Source organism: Camellia sinensis, chromosome 2 (assembly GCF_055761805.1).
Source record: "Camellia sinensis isolate YWXY chromosome 2, ASM5576180v1, whole genome shotgun sequence".
Taxonomy (NCBI): Eukaryota; Viridiplantae; Streptophyta; class Magnoliopsida; order Ericales; family Theaceae; genus Camellia; species Camellia sinensis.
This window is the reverse complement of record NC_138962.1, coordinates 214,046,803-214,070,948: the sequence shown is the minus strand read 5'-3', so window position 1 is coordinate 214,070,948 and position 24,146 is coordinate 214,046,803. Positions and strand designations below refer to the sequence as shown.

Sequence of the window (24,146 nt, the reverse complement as noted above, 5' to 3'; positions counted from 1 at the left end):
GACCACCCGGTCGACCACCAAAAGTTCAAAAAGTTCTAAAAAAAAAGGTTCAAACGGGTAAAAAAAAAAAAAAAAAAAAATTTTTTTGCCATTACCGATTGACCGGCCGGTCGACCGGCCGATCAACCAACCGGTTGCCCAGCGCAAATTTGATGAAACGGATTTGATGTTGAATCGTTGGAGCGCGAAGTATCAAATTAAAGAAATGACCCATTTTTTACACAGATTTAGTGAAATATTTGGTACACCGTTGGAGATGCTCTTACAAGTTACATGTAAATCTACACTAGTCAATTCTCAACCCCCCGTGTTGTCTCCTCTCTCTCTCTCTCTCTCTCTCTCTCTCCTACGTTTTCTCCGACTAAAAATTGCAAGGTGCCATCCAGAGAGAGAGTATTGATGGTAGTTGAACGTGGAATTTCTGCTACAAAAAGAGAGAAAATTGCACAAACCACATACCTTTTCTTCAATGGAAAGCTCTGATGATGGTAATGGTCCCACCAACACAAATCCCAGGTGTCACGTACGTACTCTTCTTCCCATTCCATCAACACACACCAAGCACCGTCCTGCACCTCTCTCTCTCTCTCTCTCTCTCTCTCTCTCATGCACTCACAGTTTCACTTTCCAGCCTTTCCTCTTCTTCTTCACGACTCTCTTCTTCAACTTTCCTCAGTCTTTAATGGCTGCCCCACACCTACCCTCCTCTATTATAATACGTGGGTCGGTGTTCTAGCCTTCTGTGTCTCTCCCTTTTTGGTCGGTCAAGATTACCCACAAACCCCTTTTTTCCAGTTTTGATAAGAATTTGCGCATGGTTGATTTTTAGCATTTCGGGGTTGGTTGAGATTTTTTTTTCTTGATAGATACCTACTGGGAAATTTTTATTTTTATTTTTTGTGGGTTTGTGATGATATGCTTGGAATTTGCAGGAATTTGATTTGGGTACTTGAAAAGGGTTTGAATTGGGTCTTCAATTTTTCATTTGGTGGTTCAACTATTTGGGGTCTGTTTCTTTTGGGTTGTTGAAGACACCCATAAGGTAACTGTTCATATTTCTCAGAGATATGAAGACCAGTATTTCAGAAAGATTGGAGCAATTTGGTGTTTTGAGGGTTGAAGATTTGACATTGGAGGAGATTTGTTGAGTCTGTATGTAATGGGGATTGTTGTTGTTTGGAGTGTAGTAAAATCTAGGAAAGTGGGGTGGAAAGAGTGAGGTTTTGGGTTTGCACCAATGGGTTATGGGATGTGTTTAACATCTTTCAAGGCAACATTGAATGCTTTCTAAGATCTTGATCACATCCTTCAACAACGAAGTTGTTTGTTGATTAGTGTTGTTTATTGTGGTTTGATTGTGAAGAATTGGGTTATGAACCAATCATAATCTTCGGAGTTTAGAGTAAGTATAATTTGTCAGACTTGATCTTGTCTTCTAAGGGAAGATCAGAATACCATTACTGGTTGAGGCTTTATGGATGAAAAGTTGAAAAAAAGAAAGTTGTGATTCCTTGCCAGCCAAACAAAGGTTTAGTTCCTTGAGATTGACTCTTTTGGAAAGCTTGAGGATTTGAAATTGGAATCTCTTCTCTTCTTTGAGAGAATAATTAGCTGCATGATTGTTCTTATTGGCCTATCAATTTCAAGGACTCTGTTTTCAGGTTTTTATCCAGCCTTCATTTCCAAATTTTCAATTTTTTTTTTCTTTTTTCTTTTATTTTTTGCTTGAATGGTTGATAGAACAAATCAATAATCCACCATCTTAGCATTTAAATTGTAAATTGGAAAATAACTTTCATTTTGACATTTCTGGTCCAGAAAATTTTCACTGCATTTGGATAATGAGAATAGTGACTGTATTATTTATATGATGATTGTACAATCTACAATGACTACAGGGTTCAAGAAACAACCAGGCTGGTTTTCTTAAGCCATGCTCAGGCTGAGTTTGGATTTTGGATTTGAGAAAGAAATTGTGGAGGGAAAAGAAAAGGCAAGGGAAAATGTTCACAAATCTCTCCTCAAATCCAAGATCCATACAAAACCTTAAAATTTCCATTTATGAAGCCATAATTGAATTCTCCTGAAAATGTTAATGAAGATTTGGAATTCATTGGTATATCTGTTTATCTGTGCTTCTCAATTGTTCAACAATAATCTATATTGCTGAGCATCTTCAATATTTACTTCTAGATTTTGAAATGTTCTTTCATAACTTATTCTCATCAGAACTATATATTGCCCTATCTTCCTCAATGTCTCAAAAGTTCTACTTGCTTCCTCTTTTTAATTTATCTTGACAATTTGATGGTTTCCATGTCGAGGAATGAAGTTTATATAGTTCTAGTTTGTTATATTGGAGATGTACAAACCACAAAGTGTGTGGAATTTCATTTTGATTGTTTTTTAGTATTGGTGTTTACTTTTTTGTACATCCATTTTCTCATTTGCCAGGTCTCGTGTAGCTGTATCAGCAACGAAATCTGGATGAACAGATTGTGATAAAGTTCAAGAAATCACGTTGTCATTATGGCAAAGAAATCACAACGACACCCTATTCGATATGATAAAGATCAAGCAGGCTGCATATGGGGCTTCATTAGTTTCTTTGATTTTCGCTATGGTCGATCAACTCGTAAGCGGCTTTTGGATAGGAGGCGACAAAATGTTGGTAAGAGGTTATCTAATAAAGCAAGACCATGGTAAACTGTTAATGTTTTTGAATTTTTTGAGTTGTAGTTTGGGATAATCTAAATAAGTGCATTTTTTGACTTTTTATGAAATATGAGTTGGATATGGGTTGGGTTTGAAATAATGTGGTAGAGAAGTGATGTGACTTAAATAAGGTGATGTGACTTAAATAGGATAACGAATTTTTGACTTTTTGACTTTTTAAGATTATGACAAACAAGGCCATAATGTAGTTCTGAAAATTTGCCTGGCCTTAAACTAAAAACAATATGTCTTTGGGGAGTGCTTCTCTGTAAGATAATGTTTTCTTATTCAACTGGATTTTTTTTGCTTGTAATTGTTCTCCTTTTGAATTTTAATTCATACAAGTCTAGTAGCTTAATTCATTTGTTGCTATTTAAATGAAGAAAAGAAAAAAAAAAGAAAAAAAAAGAAGAACTTTGTTCCCAACAAATATAAACTGTCAAGAAATAGTTTTTATTTTATTTTATTTAGAAGCATAATTTTTACCATTTTTTAAGCCTAAAAAAGGTATATTTTCTAAAAATGTTGCAACTGAAAGCACATGTTGAAAAAAAAAAAACTAAGGGGAGGGGGAAGGAGGGGGTGTATGCGTCTGAACCCAGGACCTATGAGGAGGCCTTGCTGGGGCAGGCCAGCTCCTCTATACACATTGCACTGGTTTAATTTTTTTTTTTTTTTGTGTGTGTGTAAATTATTCTTTCCATGTCTAATTATTGGGAATCTTCCTTTTACACAGGTGCTCGGTATTCCCCCTCTAAACTGCACATGCGGAAAAACTCAAATGGGGACCCTCAAGAAATTTATGTACGTGTGGATTACATTTTTTGTATTGAAATGAAATCCCTATTTGAAAATCATAACCTATTTGGTTTCGTTTTCAAAATATGCTCTCTGTTTTTTTCCCCAAAAACACTAAAAATTAATTTGGTTAAAAAAATGAAAAAAAAAAAAAAAAAACTCATCATTTTTAAATGATTTTCTCTTTTCTGGGCCGAAAATAATTTTTGAAAATTTGAAAATATTTTTTTGGTGTTCATTTTTGTCAAACTAATTTCTATTTTCTCAGAAGAAAAAAAAAAGAAAAAAAGAAAACAGATTCTAAAAATGAAACCGACAGTCTACTTTTTATTTTACCAGGGATGCAGTGTAGGAAGGAGTTCAAGGGAATGATCTGCAACATTGGTGAATTTTAGCTAATTCGTGACATTTATTTGCTTCCAAAATGTTTCAGGACGGTAAAGAAAGAGACACTCCAATAGCTGATGATGCTAGGACAAGTGTAAAGGATCTAATGGAAGAAGAAATGTTCAGTGAACAAGAAAAGAATAAGCAGACAAGTAACGCTGGTATCGAAGCCAAAGAATCTGATCCAGGACATAGTGGACGTCTGAAAAAGAACCACAAGCGAACGAGTAAATCTAGCAAGAGTTCTTGTGATATAAATTATGAGTTGGATGCTGCTGAAAACTTGGGGCCTGATAACTCTCGTCGTCATGATTCGGAGGAACAAAATTTCAAAAATTTTGATATGGAAGTATTATTGAACGAGATATGCCAGCAGATCTATCAGAATAATGATCTCGACATTCAGTCTATATTTGACGAAAAATTTGTTGAAGCAATTAAGGTGTTTGTAGATCAGAGGTTTACGAATGGGAAAATTGACCGCTCCAAAGAATTTACAGATATACTTCAGACATTAAGTTCGAATAAAGAATTGATTTTGAAACTCCTAAAAGATCCGAACTCGCTGTCAATGAAGCAATTTGACAACTTGGAGGATGGTCAGAGCGAGAAAGACCAAAATTCGAATTCATCTGCAACATTCAACTTGTTAGGTGGGGAGCTAAATAACTCAAAACCATCTGAGCCCGTTGCACGTAAGCCGCACAACTTCTTCAGGAGAAAGAGCAAATCTCAGGAAAAAATTGTGCTGAATGGAGATGAAAATTGTCAAAATTCAAGTAGAATTGTCATTTTGAAGCCCGGACCACAAAGTGTGCAAATTTCCGAAACTGAAATGAAGCTTAGCTCCTCACCGCAAGCTCATCACGACTTGGGGACTAAAGTGCAGACTGAGAAAATTGCTTCCCAATTTTCTTTTACCAAAATTAAAAGAAAATTAAAGAATGCTATGGGAAAGGAGAGGCATGGGTCCCATTCCAATGATCAAAACATGGGATATAATGACAAAGGCGTTGGCAGGGAAAAGGGTGGATGGAATTCTCCGAATAGAAACCATTTCTATAATGAAAGATTTGCCAGACCCGCAATTGGTGTCAAGAACAAAGAAAATAATTGCAAGCTAAAAGACACTGAAACAAGCTCGGGAAATGAAACTGTTGATTTTGCCAAGCTTAGGGTATCTAACATCTACGTCGAGGCCAAGAAACATCTCTCAGAAATGCTGAGCAATGGAGATGAGATTGAGGATTTTTCAAGCCAGCAATTACCAAAATCACTGGGGAGGATTCTCTCTCTTCCGGAGTTCAATTTGTCTCCTGTTTGCAGTCCCAGAAGGGACAATGCAAACACAGGCCAGCTTACACAAGAAAACCATGTCAGTCATCTAAGTCCTTCACAACAAGACTTAAATGATCAATCATGCATTAGTGACAACCCTGAAGACATGGTACAATCTTGCAACGCAAATTCAGATGTCTTGGATGAGCTTGCTCGTGCTAATGCAGTGGAAGAAACATCGTGTTCTATGAGACCTGAGAAGAGTTGTGAAGGTATTGTTTTCTCCATTCTCCAACTTATGTCGAGAAGTATCTATACTATTATATAAAGCCTACAACCAAATTGGTGAAGTTTTGTAACACTTTTTTTTTTTCTTCTTATTTCTGAAAATGCCCACGCAAGAGCAATTTTGCCATACATAATTGGTTGAGTTTTTTTTCCCCTAAAAAATCTCTCAACGGCTTTGGTTGTGGATTTCATAGCACACATTGTGTTTGCACAACCACTAGTTCTATTAAATCATTGTGCTGAAGACTTACTAATCAGTTCATAAAATTTGTTCAGGTGATGTGGAGATTTTAGAAACATATGAATTAGTCCTGGAGGAGATTGAAATTGTGGAGATCGGAATCATGGACATTTCAGCTGAACAGTGTAGCTCTTCCATTATTGGAGATGAGCGAAACGGTGATCTTCCTGAACTTTGTGACGAAGATGAATCTGCCCCGTGCTTGAAATTGGTAAAGCCCTGTTGCCCTCAGGTGTTTCTGTAGTACTAATGCAGTGTCTGGTTTACTAGAATGCGACTGGAATGGAATGATCACTCCATCAGAATACCATTCTCATGTTTGTTTTGGTAAAAAAAAAAGAGAGGAATTTACATTGGAAATGTTATCACTGTTCACCAATTTAGTAGAATGTCCATTGGAAGGCCATGGAATAGTCATTCTATGTCTCTGTCAAATTATTCCAGCAAACCAAACACCATCAAATAGTTACTTGTCTGAGTTTTTCCTTTCCAAAGTTTTCAAATGCTCTTTTAGTATGAAACAATTTAATCTTGTCACAACTTGTATCAATACATTTTACAAGAACACACTTTAGATTCAGATGTTTTAAAAAGCTTTGGAAAACCTGTGGAATGATTAGAACCACTACTATGAATGGTTAAGTTTGTAGCTAAGAAGCACGGGCACGTGATACAACAAAGAAATTTTTAAAAAATGTATGACACAACATGTGAGGGACACATGCAAAATATATAATTTTATGTATTTATTATATGTCATATGTAAGGATAAATAATTATTATATGTTATATATATATATATATGAATATTTAAGTCAAATATATAATTTTTAAAGTTCAAAAGAGGAGAATAGGTATAAATTTAAATTGTTTTTGTTTTATAATTGGATTCCCAAATATTTTATTTGAACTTAGTAATGTTTTTTTTATGTGCATCTAAGTGTTGGGAAGTGTTTAACGAGTGTTGTGTTATGTCAATGTCGGATATGACACATTACCTTAGAGTTGTCCGTGCTTCTTAGGTTTACAGGTTCGGTCACTTGTGTTTCTAACTCAATCTATCACAATGTTCTTGTTGTTCTTTCTTTAGGACTCATTTGAACAGGACCAATTACTATCTTCTTCATTAACGTCTCCACCAAGCTCTTCGATCACCGAACATGTTGAAGATCTAGATAGTACCAATGAGAGATCAGAGCGGCCCAGCCCTGTATCTGTGCTTGAGCCATTATTCACAGAAGATGACATCAGCCCTGCAAGGATCAAATCCCAAACAGGTATGGTTTATACCAAATATAAAATGCTTCTGCACTTAATACTTTTTTCTTTTGTATATCACATTGATATAATTCTAAGTTAAAGCCCCAAAAATCTACAGTCGAACCTCCCATGCAGCCACTGCAGATCCATTTCGAAGAACGGATGATTTGTGCTACAAGTCGAGAAATTTGCATAAGTACTTGTATGGAGGACGAGGAATCTGCGTTTGAGTATGTTGAAGCAGTTTTATTGGCTTCCGACTTGAATTGGGAGGAATTTCTCTTGAGGTGGCTATCTTCTGATCAAATTCTGGACGCATCATTGTTTGATGAAGTAGAGTTGTTTTCAAACCGATCTTGTCATGACCAAAAGCTCCTCTTTGATTGTACTAATGAAGTTCTTCAGGAGGTTTGTGAGCGGTATTTTGGTAATTCCCCTTGGGTGTCGTTCATAAAACATAACATTCGGCCAATCCCAAGGAGGGAGAGTCTCATCCATGAAGTATGGGAAGGAGTTGAATGGCATCGGCTCCCAATGCCTTCTCCTCATACTTTGGACCAAATTGTCAGAAAAGACATGGCGAAAACCGGAACATGGATGGACCTCCGATTCGATGTTGAAAGTATCAGTATTGATATTGGAGAAGCCATTTTTGAAGAGTTGGTGGAAGACGCCATATTGAGCTTTGTAAATGAAGGTGAAGAAGTCGATTCTTCTATGCTCCCAGAAGAGTTGGTAGAGATTAATGACTTAGATTTGTAAAATGCAGCCGACTTCATTTTGTTGTTCGTTTGGGCCCACCTTGAGGCAGCATGGGATGTGGCTATGACATCTCACCAAGTTGGTCTTTTCTAACATTCTCTACTGAAACTATATGGATATGACAAATTTTCTAGTCTGTTTAACCCTAGCTCATGAGCTTTCTTTGCCGAAATAAAAGATTCTTACCAAATAGGGAAGGGATCGAAAACATCTATCTCCGGAGTAGGTGTTCCATCTGGAAACAAATAATGTCAGATTGTGGCGTTTCCATGACCATGACCATGACCGAGCATCGTTTTTTGTGCAGTGGATTTATAACCCAACGGCTTGATGACTTGAGGTGTTCATCTTGTATAATTTGTAGGATATGGTGTGTGGATTGTGTTTTGTATCTATTTGTGTGAAAATTTTCCCTCTTTTGTTGTTTGATGCTATTCATTTCTCTTTTTGTTTTTGTGTTTTTGTTTTTGACATAGTTCTTACTGATGTAATTACACATTTGTGGGTTTTTGTGAGTTTTGTGAGTGGTGACTAGTAAGTTGTAATTGAAAAAAAAAAATGAAAAATGAAAAGTGTAATGTAGACAGGAGTGTTGTTTGCATTTGACAAGCTTTCTTCGTGGTATTGTTGATCTTCAAATTTTCCCAATTTTTATGGTTTAAATATAATGGCATATGGTTTTGAATTAAATTGTAACTCCAGTAGCGACAGACAAGAAATGGCCTTAATACCCTTTTAGGCCCTCTTGTCTCTTCCTTTTTTGTCTTATTTTCTTTCTGAATCTTCTATTATACACAATTTCTAATTTAAAAAAACATTAATTTTCCTAGGGGAAAAAAATAATTCAATTAAATCACACACTACTTCCTAACTTTTGACTTAATTTTAACACTAAATTCTTAATTAATTTGTTCAGATATCAACTACAGAACAAGGTTTGAATTTGATATCTGAACATTGTGTTGTGTGAACATAAGCTCTCCCATTTCTTTTATCAAATTTGAAATAACCAAAAATTGTCAACATATCCAAACTATTCTTGCAAAAAGTCAGCCTACAATTTTGTTTAAATGGTCATACCAAGTTAAAGACTTTCTGTGGGATCTCTTGAAAGTATGGTGAATTTCCTTAGCTGTTATTTTAGATTTTGGCCACCACAAACATGCCAACTTCCAGCTAAAGTCATATATAACTTTATAGCTAATTTCATTGACAATAAGCAACCATTTTCTTCACTCTAGGAAAGGGATAAGAAAGCAACCAAGAAGAAAACAAAGGGCATCTATATAGTTCACACTTTTATCTGGTATCGAAGGTTGAAGTGTTTGTTTAATAACGTTATTAGTTTCTTTTTTTTTTTTTTTTTTTTTTTTTTTAGGTTTATAAACAAAACACAAACTTCCATTTATTTTTTTAAATTAAAAACAAAAACAATAACTTGTTAAGTGTATAATAATGTTTTGAACACAAATAAAACAAAAATATGAAAACATGGTTGGTGAGTTATCTGAAGTGGTGGTTGACTATGGGTGTGGTTGAAGGTGACTACCGGAGTTGGTGGCCAGAGGTCATAGGCAGTGATCAACCGACTGACGAAAGGTGGTTGGAGCTCATTAGAGCTTGCCGACGAATGGTTGGCCAATGAATGGCAATGCTAGAGTTTGATGGTGGTAGGTGGCTGGTGGCAGTGGCTAGAGGTGGTGGGGAGGAAACATAGTTAAAAATAAAAATTCAAAACTTTTTAAATCAATTTCGCATTTTTTGAAAACAAAAACAAAATACCAAACAAGTTTTTGTTTCCAATTTCCACATAAAAAAAAATGAAAAAGAGTTACAGAGCTCAGTTTAATAACATTTCAACCAGAAACTGACATTACAAAAAACCTCTTCAAGCTCTCTCAAACATTTCCACTAATTGTGACTATTGTACAGGGCAAATAAATAACATTCCTTAGATATACTTTCCCTTTTCAAGCAATGACGTAAGATCCATGAAATTTCACATTAATCCGTTGTGGAATAAGGTGATAAGGCGATAGATGGAACTGCCATGAAACAACTTACTAGTTTGATGTCATGAGAAATGTTCCCGAGACACAGTTCTTTGGACTCATCCACATGTAAACTCGAATCACAAACTACAGGTATCAGTTCGCTCCCAAGTCCTGCTAAGATTTCACCTTAGCAGAGAACAAATTACTTCTGCTTCTTTTTCGGTTGTAATGATGAAGGCAAAGGCACTACTCTCCTCTTGGCATCATCTCCATCCCTTACAGATGGTTTGGATTCCTTTGTATTTTTGGTTGCTTTCCTTTTTCCAGAATCTAATTTAGCATGCAATTTCCTTTCAACACGGCCGTTTAAAGGTCCAACCTTAGACGATTGCTGTGGGACTACTGCACCTAGTCCAAGCCTGTACAAATGCACAGAGAATAACTATACAGACACAGAATCATCCAAAGAACCAACGACAGAAAGTACAGGTGTGGGATGGCGGTGCCTGCCAAGGAAGAGTCTTCTCAACTCACAATGGGACCTCACCATTAGATGAGTATGCCCACCTGTACTTTCTGTGGTTGTGCAATTACTGATTAAACAAACAGGTTCTATGTAGGAGCAAGTATGCTGACCTGGCAGGTCGGTCCTCTAATTCTACTTCAGCTGATTTGTCATCTGTGGATTTTGTCATATTACTAACCTATTGTTCAGCCTGCATAAAAGTAGTACATTGTCAAAGTTTATCAGGAAGCAACCACATTGTCTAGCAACAACTTTTCTAAAAATCCAACAGCATGCAGTTCAAGAATTGAAACCTAACTGAATTTAACCCCTTCTCAATCTAGAAAAAAGCTTAGAGGTCTTCTTATACACAATGGAGCACTAACCTAAAAAGCATCCATTACCATAAATCCAACTCTAGGCAGCCTGATGAAATAGGAGAAGAGAGGGAGAGGAATACGCAAACGGTCACAGCCTTTCTACTCTCAATAATATTATTCAAAGCTGACTATTACAATGTCAAAAGCCTAATATATATAGACAAAAACCCTAAAACAAATTAGGAAATCAAATCCTATTAGTATTTGGAAACACAATCAAAACAACTAACTAACAATAATAATAATAATAAACTGCCAAAAACATTTATTGGACGCCAAAAAGTCTTCCAGCCCATGGGTTTCACCCTAGGCTTCCAAATCCGATAATTGGCATCTAACCAGTCAAGGGCTTCCCGTATGGATACATATTCCTTATCAGTAAGTGATGACGCAACCTTAGATTGGTTGGAAACCTATTACTGGATTGGGAAACCCAAGGTGAAGCATGTAGGTCAGAATACTTTTTGGTCCCATAGATGTAATTGGTAGTTTATTATTATTATTTAGTTAGATTTAACTAAATAATATTAGACTGCTTTCCTAATTAATTGTGGGTTTGTAAGAGTTACATATATTAGGCTTTTGACATTGCTGTGTTTGGCTTTGGAACTAATAACATATTGAATTAAGAAAAGGCTGTGGCCGTTTGTGTTTGCCTTCCGTCTCCTATTCCGTTTTCCAGCACTAAAGTTGTGTTTCGATCTAAAATTTGATTAGGGGTTGGTGAAGGAAATGGAAATGGAAATGGAAACGGAAAAGGAAGGGGAAAATGACAATAATTTAGTTCATATTTCATTCACTTTTTTTCTTTCCCTCCGCAAATCCCTCATCAAATCTTAGATCCAAACACAACCTAAACAAATTTCAAAAGGTCATAAGAAATACATAAGCCATCCAATAACTTTTCTACTTAGGTATAATTGACAACATTCAAATTTCCAAGGCACTAACTATATTTCAAATTGCTGCTATGAAGAAGGAAATCTATACTCAGAGAAGATTTTGTGATAAACCACAGTGAGCACTAATTTAAGTCCATGCCTAATAGCTTTCAGTTTGGCTTCTGTTTAGTAGAGAAATTACACAATGTGAGCAAACCAAACTATCATAGCACCAAATCCACATGGGCCTCAGTTTCCTGTTTCCTTATCAGTGAACCAACACTCACTATGTTTGGATCTTAGATTTGAGTAGGGATTTGGAAAGGGAAATGAAAAAAAAAAATATAAATTACCCAAATCTATGATCCAAACACAGCCTAAGGGAACTCTTTTGCATTTGTTACAAATAGCATACTTGGATAGATAAGCAGTTATCTATTTCCTAGCCAATAAAACTGTTTTAAGTTCCGATCCCAATGATATCCTCAATTAATGATGTGGTGCCAATCCTTGAACCCTTAATTTCGTGTTGTTAGAATTCTAATTTCCTTAACCTTGGGGGGTTAAAATTCTAATTTATACACACCAAAAAAAATCACAAGAATTTGTTACACCATATCCTCAACTTTGCAATTCATAAAGCATTTTTTTTCAATAGTTTATATATCAGTGTCACCAAGAATGCAGATTGCTTTGGCATAATGGATTGGGAACACGAATGCACTACACACACACATATATTAAAGTAGCAAACCCAAATCATCCAGTCTGAACATTATTACTACCATGAATGGTCATTTAATGTTGTTGGAACAATCTTCTGTGTAAAATAAATAACTTGAAACAAATCAAACAAATAAAATAAATTACTTACTAAATTTATTTTACCGAACCGAATAAATATTTAAAAGATCAAGTCGAGTGTGTGACACTCTGTCCTTAAGACAGATTCACCCCGCTACAATACTTATGGATAAAAGGCATCTATCTCCCAAGATATAATGATCTTCACAAATTGTAGTAGCACTCCAAACAATTTATATGGCGAACCAAACCTGTAATCTATACTCTCAATGTATTCCCTAAAAATAATATGAAGAATTATGCAAAGAAAGAGCAAAATGGACGATAAAAATGAATTTTTCAGATTGTTTGTGGATTCCCAAGACTGTTGGAAATGGCCTCTATTTATAGGCAAACTAATCTGCCAAACAGGTGCTGTTTTTGAACTTGAACAGGTGCAGTTTGAAAACTAGACAGATCTGCAACTGCAGCAGTTATAAAACTGTCCAGATTTTGAATCTGTTTGGGCAGTTATGAATCTGTCCGAAATTCAACAAATTGAAAAACCATTTGGACTGATAAATTTGATTGTGGAATTCGGATCTAAAAAGAGGCACAATTTTTGGACAAAAAATTTGATTTCAAAATTGAAATTCATTTTGAAATTCAAATAATTTCCTCTAACAGATCTGAAAAGAGGCACAATTTTCGGACAAAAAAATTTGATTTCAAATTTGAATTTCATTTTGAAATTCAAATAGTTTCCTCCAAGAATTTTGAAAAAACTCAAATAAATTTTGTCTAAAAATTAATGTTAGAACCGACTCGACTCGACCCATACTCGCGCCCGGCCAGACGGCGGCGCACATGGTGGTTTGGGCTAAGGTTCAGTTTGTCCATAACTCCTCCCTTCTACAAACTTGGGGCCCAACCCAAGTGTACACACACATAAGTTCTCTTAAGTTTCCAATGTGGGATAACCATTTCAAGCAAAACCAAAATTTTACTTTCTTCAATTTCCTATTCCACGAATCTGAAAACGACGTTAAGTTTCCATTCATTCATAAATGGTTTTGACGAACCGTTTTCACCACTTGACTTGCCATGCGGCAAGATACACGTCACCTCTTTGGACCTACCTCAAAAGACGTGTGGCACCCTCTCTATTTTGGGCTCAAAGATGGCCCAAAACATGCCTATAAAAAATCAAATTTCCAACAAATGTCATATTAAAGTCACAACCAAATACTAATATATTAAGAATGCTCTTTTGTTGTACACATGAGACGATCACTCCAGTCATATCATCGTTAATAATCTTTCGTTGTACATTGTATAACATTTCTCACTCATAGCCGGGAACACAACCTAAAGGCCAAATGCAATATACTCCAAACGAAATAGTAGAGGAAAAAGATTAAACAAATACATATGTTATCATATGCACGCAAGCAACTCTTTTGCCTTATCTAACTTAACCAGTTGAGGACGGGAAGATTTTTTGCCTGATTCCTCCATACTGATTGCAACTTCTTTGCCAGTCTAAACATTTAATGGAATTAACAATCAAACCAAGAGAAATAAACACTTACGACTCAAGAATATATAAGAACATCAATTTGCATATACATAATGTACGAGTAAGAAATAATCTTCTCGTATAATCTTGTTGATCAAGTCCGCGCTCCTCCAAATGTCGTCGCTTTACTCCCTGAAAACACAAACGTGAGCTAGCCGGCAGGTGTGTGCCGGATACCTCTCCAATGCCTAAGTTAGCAAAATAGACAGATAGACAAAAGCTCTGTGTATTTGGGAATCAAAGTTGTGTTACCTCTCCATAGGTGATGTTGTGAGCTTTTATAGGTTCCGTGTGGCACAATCCAAGTAGGACTCTTACTCCTCCATGTAGAGTCCTCCTAGGAATCACCTTCCTGAAAGATAATGCTTATCCTTCAACACCCCCCTCACTGTTTAAACCAAGTGAGACGGTTCTACCACTGTTGGATGTCAATACGACCGAGATAACATGGCCATGCTAAAGCCTCAGACTAGATCGAGCTCCCACTAGCTCGGTTTTTCCTTTCACTGCGTGTACCTCGATTTGACATATTCCAACTGTGTTGTCTAAGATCGGACTGATCACATCGAGCTTGGACCGAGCTAACCAATAGCAAGGTTCTGAGGAAAGCTCAACATACTTCGGCCCAATATAGTATGACCGAGCTAACTGTCACCGTGTCGACCGAGCTAGCTACCAAGCTCCTTCGGATCGGACTATCTGCATGGCTCTTCTGGACCGGACTAATTACAAGGCTCTTTTACTCAGCCCTTCTTACCGTGGCCCACAGAATGGCCCATTACCCAGCTCGACCCAATTTATACATAAATTACCCTCTCAATTGCCCCTTAATTCTATCTGCGCAGCATGATAGGGATTACCTGTTACCAGCCGAGCTAAAAAACACTTTAGCTTTCCAACCGAGCTAAAAAACTTTAGCCTTCCAACCGAGCTAAATTTACATCGTGCTACCAATCTGTCCGGTAAAAACGTCTCTTCAGTCTCTATAACTGAATCGATTTCCATTCCTTACACACGTGGCATACCCTTATTGGCCCAATGTAGCTGTCACGTCGCCCTCGTACCTCGCGACTCTTGAATAGTCCCGCCAAAAACCAAGGTTTGTACGAAAAGCCCCATTTCTTCAGATCACAATACTCTTGTTCACCTTCCCTCTCTCTCTCGCTTGAACCTTCATTTCTCCAAAACACTGTGCCTGAAAAAACTCGTGTTCTTGCTAAGATTGCTTCCATCCTCAATCCCTTCACCTCGAACTGGTATGTAACTCAAATCTGTTTCCTTTCCGTTGATTTCGTTCTTGTTTATATAGTATGCTTAGTTGTATGTTTTTTCAAAACATATGCCATGTTTGCTTCCATGTTTCTGTATGTAACATAACCACCTGTACTCACGAATAATCTGAAGAACGATGCATTTGATCCAAAATCACACATCAACCGAACTAGGATACTGTTTGTATTAGATGCAAGCCTAGCCACAACCAACAACCGCACTAAAACTTATGCCATACTCGTGGTTTCCATAAGTTAGGGACCTTTTGTTTCTTTTAACCGAGCTATCGCACCGTACTAGGTTTGCGCAATACCACGCTAGAAAGCCTCAACCTTCGACCGAGATAAATCTTGGGGCTAACCCAGCTCCCTTAGTTCAAACTGAACTAAGAATGTTGCCCCAATGGCTTGACCGGGCTTAAAGCACCTTGCGTAAACCGAGCTAAGACTAGATAGCATCCCATGTAACCGAGCTAGGACTTCATTTATCTTGCCTATATTTCTCTTAGCACGGTCCAATGATCTGTGCTTAACACCTTTCTTTTTCACTTTGTAGACTTTGATTAGGTTGCCCAGGCACTCCTTTGCACGTCCAACCGAGATACCCATTATCTGCTTGGTGCTGAGCTAATACTCCAGGCTAATTTATACATAATTTAAATCTTTATGGGTAAATATAGGTTTTTAGTGAACTCACCAGGTGCTATGGCCGAGTTCCGAAGGGACTACCATATCCCTGATGATGTTCATCTCAGTTTAGCCGAACTAGATACCATACCCTGGGGAAACCCTGGCTTTGTTCCCTTTACACTTCTTTCCATTGTAGAAATCGGACTAAGATTTCCTGTACAGCCCCTTCTATGTGAATTCCTCAGACAAACAAACCTTTGCCCTATCCAACTTTCCACCAATTCTTACCGTATAATAAACGACATTGCCAATCTAAACTGCCGGGCTGGCCTTAATCTCGGTCTAGCCAAGCTCTTCCACCAATACTCCATAGGATCGGCTGAGGATGGCTGGGTTTACCATTTAAGAGTAAGACGCCGTCGTGAAAAGATAATAAAAAATACCCTGAACAAAGACGTGAATGATGATGATTTCTTCTGGGTATCTGGGATCTTTGAGGACCAACAAGCCCAGATCCCGGGCGACAGAATAAATTGGAACAAGGGTGAAGCGGGTAGGATTACCTCTGCTCAATTCCATGTTTTTCTTTACTTCGGTTTTCTTATCTTGAACCGTACTAACTGTATTCTCCTTCTTTCATGCAGATTTGAACTTCCGTAAGTCTCAGTACAACTACCCAGACTTAAACGTACTTCGTGCGGCACTCCGATATCCAAACAGAGGCTGGGCCGAGCTATTGAATTTCAAACCAACCTACCGATATAGTAGCTGCAGGAAGACCAGAGTGACCGATTTCCTCCTTAAACCTTCGCCAGAGCCAGATCCAGATCTAGATCCATCCTTGCCTTAAATCAATCTCATCTCATTAACTGTTGAACAAGAAATGGCCAAGAAAAGAGCAGTGAGGGCCCTTCTAACCGAAACAAACCAGGCCGAGGTACCACTAGCAAGCCAACCACAAGAGACCGTGGTGGCCTTACCAACCACTCAGCCTTCTTCATCTCAGCCAAACAAGCACGCCCGGACTTCCACGACCGAGCCGCGCCTCCTTGATGAGGAAGACACCGTTCTCCCACAATCCAATCCCCCAAGCCCACAACCGGAGCGCTCAGACCGAGCTAGCTCCTCCAAGTGGGTACCAAAGGTTACCTACAAGAACCGCGCTATCACTGACTCTGACTCAGTGGTCGCGGAAAAGGACCATATGCTGGCCTTTAATCTGGCCAAGAACGTTTGCCTTCCAGCCGATATGGATCACCACGATCATCTTACCAAACTAAAGGCCATTTGCTCAGCTTCTAAATCAATGGTGTTGGTAAGTTCTCCTTTTCCTTCTTCCAAATTTTAACATCTTTTTTGCTCGATTTATCTCAAAATTTGTTTCTCTCCTTTTGCAGAAGAACCACGCTGCACACAAGCGCATGTTAGAGCTTCGAAAGACCACGAGGGAGGCCATGGCAGAGGCCAATGCTAAAACGGCCGAGCTAAAAGAATCCTAGAAGAAGATAGCCGAGCTACAGGCTGAAGTAGCCCGGCTCACTGGCTTAGTCAATTCAGCCGAAGCTGACAAGAAGAAGGCTGCGGCTGTGGTGAAAGATAAATACTTGCGCGAGCTGGCCAAGCTTGAAGGCAAGAAGAATGCAGAGATAGCCGAGCTAGAGAAGAAGGTCGAGGACGCGGAAGACCGCGGCTACAAGGAGAGGGAGGCCACTTCCATCTAGCAATGTGAAGCTGCAAAAGATCTCTTCTTCAAGTGTGGGTAGACGGCGGCTGTGGCGCAGCTCGGTCATAGCCCAGAGACCGAGGTCTTCAACCCTCCTCTATATTTCATTCCAAGCTCTATGGCGGAGTACGCTGCTGCCATTCAGCAAAAATTTCTAGAAGAGGAGGACGAAGATGTTGTTCCAGAGGATAACACCCAGCCCAGTTGTCACGCCCCAAAATTTGGACAATTAAATATTAAATTAGGACTAAACCCCAATCAATATTCCATCATCCAAATCCTAGGGGTGAAACAAAAATCTAAACATTCTAATCTCAATAAGGTAATTAACAATACACCAATCACACCATGCACCATAATTTCATAAACTATCTAATATACCCAACGTTACAGTAACATTAAATACTTCAAAACAACTTAAATAATGTAAGGTTACAACCTAAGCCAAATTATCCAAAATACTAAGGTCATTAAAAATAATAATAATTACATAAATTAGTATCAACCCTAAACTCAAGAAAAATAAAAGAAGTCCAAACGACAGGTCCTGCGATCACGGTTATTTCTTGTCACCACCAAAGCCCTTACTAATCCTGCAAAGGAAGCTCAGCTGCGCTTCAACAGAACGCACCCGAGTTGCCAAGAGACAAAACGGGTCAGTATACAGGTATACTGGTATGAGTACAAGAATTGACACCCACGTGTCCACCAGACACAAACAAAAAGTACATTATTTCTTATCACGGGACAAGACAAGTAGTTCGAACCGCATCGAGACGAATGGGTAGTTTCTCGAGACACGGTGGCATTTAGTTTCTTGTCCGTACACAACGAAATATAAATTTATTATAAAATAAACAAAATAGAAATAGAAATATGGTGGGTCAGCCCTGCATAAAAAGTTAGTAAGACCCACCATCCTGCAAAACAAATAAAATTAGTATAATCATAAGTAACTTGTTGAAACAAATATAAAATTACATCGTTTCATACTTAAATAATTCGAATTGATCAAAACTCAAAGAACGAAAGTTGTACAGAATCAAATTTCCTATAAGACCACGCGAACAAATTTAGCAGAAACTGAACAGGTTAAGAGAAAAACTTGATATAAAAATCTAGACAGAATTCAATCGAAAAATCTGAAGCTGAAAACGAACCAAAACTGCCCTAAGATGATTTTTTTCGAAAAATTTCAAAACACGAAAAGTGTGCAGAATGATGTTTTACTTCAGTTTACGCGAAACCAATAAAAATGAGCTCGTTTCATGGGTTAAAACAGCCTAAAAAATCTGCATTACCAAAATGAATCAAACCGACAATAACCAAGGTCATCCGATTATAAGTTCTAATCGATCTTTTTAATAAAAAGTTACAACACAAAAGTTGTCCAAAACCACGTATACATGCCTCTCTTCAAATTTCATAATTTATTGAGGTCGATTACTATTTTTCAAGATGTACAAATCAATAAACTCATAATTAAATTTTCGTACCTTAATTCCACCACTTCGGCCCTCCTCTTCCGGCCTACACATATATCCCATGTGCCTCCCGTATACCTAACACCGCTCCGAAGCCAAACTTGCACGGGGATATCGTCCCGAGTTTGACTCACACTCCCCGGATGGTTAGCATATACGTACGCGCGTAAATCAAAGCACTCGTCTACTCATGAGAACGAGGCAACAATATAAATAACATCTCATCAACATCATGAGACAAATATAACAATGCCGGGCATAAGGCATTAAACAACTCTCATAATCCTCACTTTTTTATACACTCTTTCTCCCCATCACTCAAATAAAACAACAATCCATGGAGTCATGGTGGAGTATAAGGAATTTATCTATAGGTTCATAATTAATTTTAATTTCATATGACCATGAGTGTAATTATAACCATAAAATAAATCCATATAAAAATCATAAACATGGCATACACAACTAATCCAAATAAGTAAAATCAATCCTTCATTTACATGCAAATACAAAATTAATCCAACATCAAATAAAAATAAATAAATAAAAACAACGAATCAATCCATCCTCTAACCAATATCTATGGATTCTAAGTTTATTTTAATTTTATATAATCATGAGTGTGATTACAATCATAAAATCAATCCATATAAAAATCCTAAATCTTGCATATACAATTAATCAAAATAATTAAAATCATTCAATCATTTAAAAACCCTAAACCTTATAGAAACAACTAATCAAAATAATTAAAATCAATCAATCATCTATAAACCCTAAACCTTGCATACATAACTAAACAAAATAATTAGAATTAATCAATCATCTAAAAAAAAAAACTAAACTTTACCTACACAACTAATCAAAATAATTAAAATCAATCTATCATCTTTATGTAAATATAAAATCAAACTAATATTAAATAAATAAATAAAAACAAAGAGTTAAATATAAATCAAGGGAAGTGGATTTTGTACTCACAATATTATTTTGAAGATCAAAGAATCACTCAAAGAATTAATAAAGTCACCCAAAATAAAACCCTAAACCTTGCATACCCAACTAATGCAAATAATTAAAATCAATCAATCATCCAAAAACTCTAAACCTTACATACACGTCTAATCAAAATAATTAAAAATTAGTCAATCATTTAAAAATTCTAAACCTTACATATCCAACTAATTAAAATAATTACAATCAATTAATTATCTAAAATCTTAGACCTTACATATACATCTAATCAACATAATTAAAATTAATCAATCATCTAAAAATCTTAAACCCTACATATACATCTAATCAACATAATTAAAATTAATCAATTATCTAAAAAATCCCAAACCTTACATACTCAATTAATTAAAATTATTATAATCAATTAATCATCTAAAAATTCTAAACCTTACATATACGTCTAATCAACATAATTAAAATTAATCAATCGACTAAAACAATCCCAAACCTTTCATACCCAACTAATTAAAATTATTACAATCTATTAATCATCTAAAAATCCTAAATCTTACATATACGTCTAATCAACATAATTAAAATTAATCAATCACCTTAAAAAAACCCCAAACCTTACATACCCAACTAATTAAAACTATTACAATCAATTAATCATCTAAAAATCCTAAACCTTACATATGAGTCTAATCAACATAATTAAAATTAATCAATCATCTAAAACAATCCCAAACCTTACATACCCAACTAATTAAAATTATTACAATCTATTAATCATCTAAAAATCTTAAACCTTACATATACGTCTAATCAACATAATTAAAATTAATCAATCGACTAAAACAATCCCAAACCTTTCATACCCAACTAATTAAAATTATTACAATCTATTAATCATCTAAAAATCCTAAATCTTACATATACGTCTAATAAACATAATTAAAATTAATCAATCATCTAAAAATCCTAAACTTTACATATATATCTAATCAAAGTAATTAAAATTAATCAATCATCTAAAAACCCTAAAGTTTACCACACAACTAATCAAAGTAATTAAAATCAATCACTTATCTAAGAACCCTAAACTTTACGTATACTACTAGTCAAAATACTTAAAATCAATCTATCATCTATAAATCCTAAATCTTATATCCACAACTAATCAAAATAATTAAAATTAATCTATCATCTTTATATAAAACAAAATCAAACTAACATCAAACAAATAAAAATAAATAAATAAATAAAACAGTGAATTAAACATAAATCAAGGAAAGTAGGTTTTGTACTCACAATTATTTTTGAAGATCAAAGAAATATTTAGAGAACTAAAAGAGCCACCAAAACAAAACCCTAATCCTTTTTATTTTTTTCCTCTCCCCTTTCTCTCCTTTCAGCCGTCTCTCTCTCTCTCTCTCTCTCCGCTGCGCCTCCTATTCACGTTTCTTACTTTTGATTGACTAATCTATTTTCTAACCTAATACACCATTATATAATATTATATTATATAATACATTATAATATATATATAAATATAAATATAAGATTAAATATATATAAATATCCATATATAACACTTCTCTTTTTTTTTTTATATAACAAATATAAATATATAAATATTTAGATTAATTATATATAATTAAATAACACATTAAATTAATTAATTATCACATCAAATTCATTAAATAACACATTAAATTCTCATGTGACCACACAATTAATAAAGTCAAAAATCAAATAAGATAATAATAACCATAATAATAAAAAAAATAATGACTAAAGAAAATTTGGGTCGCTACACCAGTCGCCAGTTTATCTTCCCAACTCCAGCGGTCTCCCTCCCACCTTTGCCTGCTGTGTCTGACGCGGTGCCTCAAATCGAGTTGAACCAAGAGGTGCTTGCAACAATCGAGCTACCTCTGGGTGAAGACCGAGTTGTATTGGACGCCGACCTAGAGGTTCTTTTCACTTGATTATGTACTTTTCTTTTCTTTTCTTTTAGGTGCTGGCTTTAGGAGTTTTTGTAACCGGGCTATGGCCCCACCTTTTGTACTTCGACTTTGAATTATTAATGAAATCATCTTTCGTTTTCTTCAACTGTCTGTTCGGTTTACTTCTGTGATATAATCTGAATGAAGTAAATTCTCTGGCCGAGATATTTTATCCCGGTCTTGTCTTTGTAATCTAGCTATCCATACCTGCCAACCTCTTCAGCCTAGATTCTTATCTTGGCTGAAGAACAACAAGTGTTGGTTTTTCCAGCCAACCTCTTCAGCCGAGATCCTTATCTCGGTTGAAGAATAACAAGTGTTGGTTTTTCTAGCCAACCTCTTCAGCCGAGATCTTTATCTCGGTTGAAGAACAATAAGTGTTGGTTTTTCCAGCTAACCGAGAGTAAAGTGTTTGGTTATTTCGACCAAACGTCCTGCAGCCTGGATCCTTATCCTGGGCTTATGAGGGGTGTTGGTTTTTCCAGCCAACCTCTAAGTTGGTTATTCCTGCCAACCTAGAGTAAAGTGTTTGGTTATTCTGACCAAACGTCCTGCAGCCTAGATCCTTATCCTGGGCTTAAGAGGGGTGTTGGTTTTTTCAACCAACCTCTAAGTCGGTTATTCCTGCCAACCTAGAGTAACGTGTTTGGTTATTCCGACCAAATGTCCTGCAGCCTAGATCCTTATCCTGGGCTTAGGAGGGGTGTTGGTTTTTCCAGCCAACTTCTTCAATACTGATCCTGGTCTTAGCCGAAGAGAGTGCAAAGTTGGTTATTCCGGCCAACTATGCTTACAATGCGCCTAACTCACTAAAACACTCTTTTACAGAAGAAAACAACTATACTGAAAAGAAACTATTTGTTTTATTGAGAAAGAAAAAAATTACAAATACTTGAAAGAAAAGCTAAAAATAAAATAGTTTGAGATTGACAGTGTTCCATGGCCTGGGAATGGTTTTGCCGTCCTCGTTTTCCAAGTGGTATGCCCCTATTTCTGCTAATCCAAGCACCTTGTAAAGTCCTTCCCAATTAGGTCCTAGCTTGCCATCTCCGGGTATCAAGGTGTTGCCCATCACTTTGCGCAGTACCCAATCTCCGATTTTGAATTGTCTTGGATGTACTATTTTGTTATACTTTCTGGACAACTCCTGTTGGTATGAGGCGATGTGAACAAGTGCTCTTTCTCTTCTTTCTTCTGTAAGGTCGAGCTCTAATGTGATGGCTTCTCCATTTAAGTCTGGATCAAAATTTTCATTTCGAATGGTGGGAGGCCAATTTCCAGTGGGATTACTGCTTCCATGCCGTAGGCTAAGGAGAATGGTGTTTCTCCCGTTGATCGTCGAGGTGTGGTACGGTAAGCCCATAAAACATGAGGAAGCTCCTCAGTCCACTTTCCTTTTGCTTTCTCTAACCTTTTCTTCAATCCATCCAAGACAACTTTGTTTGATGTTTCTGCCTGGCCATTTGCTTGGGGGTATGCCGGGGTAGAGTTGTAGAATTCTATCTTGTATTTCTCACAAAAGCCTCTAAAAATTTTGCCGTCGAACTAAGTGCCGTTGTCTGATATCAACGCCTTGGGTATGCCGAACCGAGTGATGATATTCCGCCAGACAAACTTCTTCACATCTCTCTCTTTTATTGATGCTAGTGCTTCTGCTTCTACCCACTTTGTAAAGTAGTCTGTTGCTACTGCAAGGAAGAACTTTCTATTGCCGGGTGCTGTTGGAAGTGGTCCTACTATATCCAAGCCCCACATTGCGAAGGGCCATGGAATAGTTAAAGGTAGAAGCTCTCTGGCTGGCTGATGTATTTGGTGTGCGAACTTCTGACATTTCTCACACTTCTTGATATACTTCTCCGCATCTGCTTGCATGTAAGGCCACCAATATCCCTGTGAAATTGCTCTGTAAGCCAATGATCTCCCCCCTTGGTGGCTTCCGCATACGCCTTCGTGAATCTCAAACAGGAATGCTTCGACCTTGCTGGGATGGACACACTTCAGGTAAGGTCCTGTGAAGGATTTCTTGTACAAGGCCATTGATGGGAAGAGTCAAAATCGTTGTGACTTTGCTCTAATCTTGTTGGCCTCCTTATTTTCTTCCGGTAAAATGCCGTCTTTTGGGAACACTATGATGGGATCGATCCAAGAAAGGCCTAATTCAACGCAACATACTTTTTTTACTTCAGGTTCTTCAATGCTTGGTCTGGGTAGGAAGTCGATC

General features: G+C 36.7%; 1 protein-coding gene across 10 annotated transcripts; it reads left to right on the top strand.

Moving 5' to 3' along the window:
• Positions 1-256: 256 nt before the first annotated feature.
• On the top strand, positions 257-8,338 carry LOC114298843 (uncharacterized). 10 transcript variants are annotated; one of them, XM_082916924.1, is made up of 8 exons: positions 257-523; positions 933-1,661; positions 2,455-2,671; positions 3,452-3,519; positions 3,947-5,450; positions 5,743-5,918; positions 6,798-6,984; positions 7,086-8,338. In XM_082916924.1, the coding sequence occupies exons 3-8, from the start codon at positions 2,530-2,532 to the stop codon at positions 7,727-7,729; spliced, it is 2,721 nt and encodes a 906-aa protein (XP_082773050.1). In that variant the 5' UTR covers positions 257-523; positions 933-1,661; positions 2,455-2,529; the 3' UTR covers positions 7,730-8,338. The 10 variants fall into 10 exon arrangements, with proteins under 10 accessions (XP_082773050.1, XP_082773055.1, XP_082773051.1 ...); XM_082916929.1 differs by having other exon boundaries at positions 2,455-2,702; XM_082916925.1 differs by having other exon boundaries at positions 284-838.
• The last annotated feature ends 15,808 nt before the right edge of the window (positions 8,339-24,146 follow it).

Excerpts from the sequence above, each read along its gene's own strand:
- LOC114298843 (XM_082916924.1), top strand. The coding sequence starts at position 2,530 with ATGGCAAAGAAATCACAACGACACCCTATTCGATATGATAAAGATCAA. Across the intron at positions 5,451-5,742 it reads ACCTGAGAAGAGTTGTGAAG|GTGATGTGGAGATTTTAGAA; the intron begins GTATTGTTTTCT and ends AAATTTGTTCAG. Across the intron at positions 6,985-7,085 it reads AAGGATCAAATCCCAAACAG|TCGAACCTCCCATGCAGCCA; the intron begins GTATGGTTTATA and ends AAAAATCTACAG.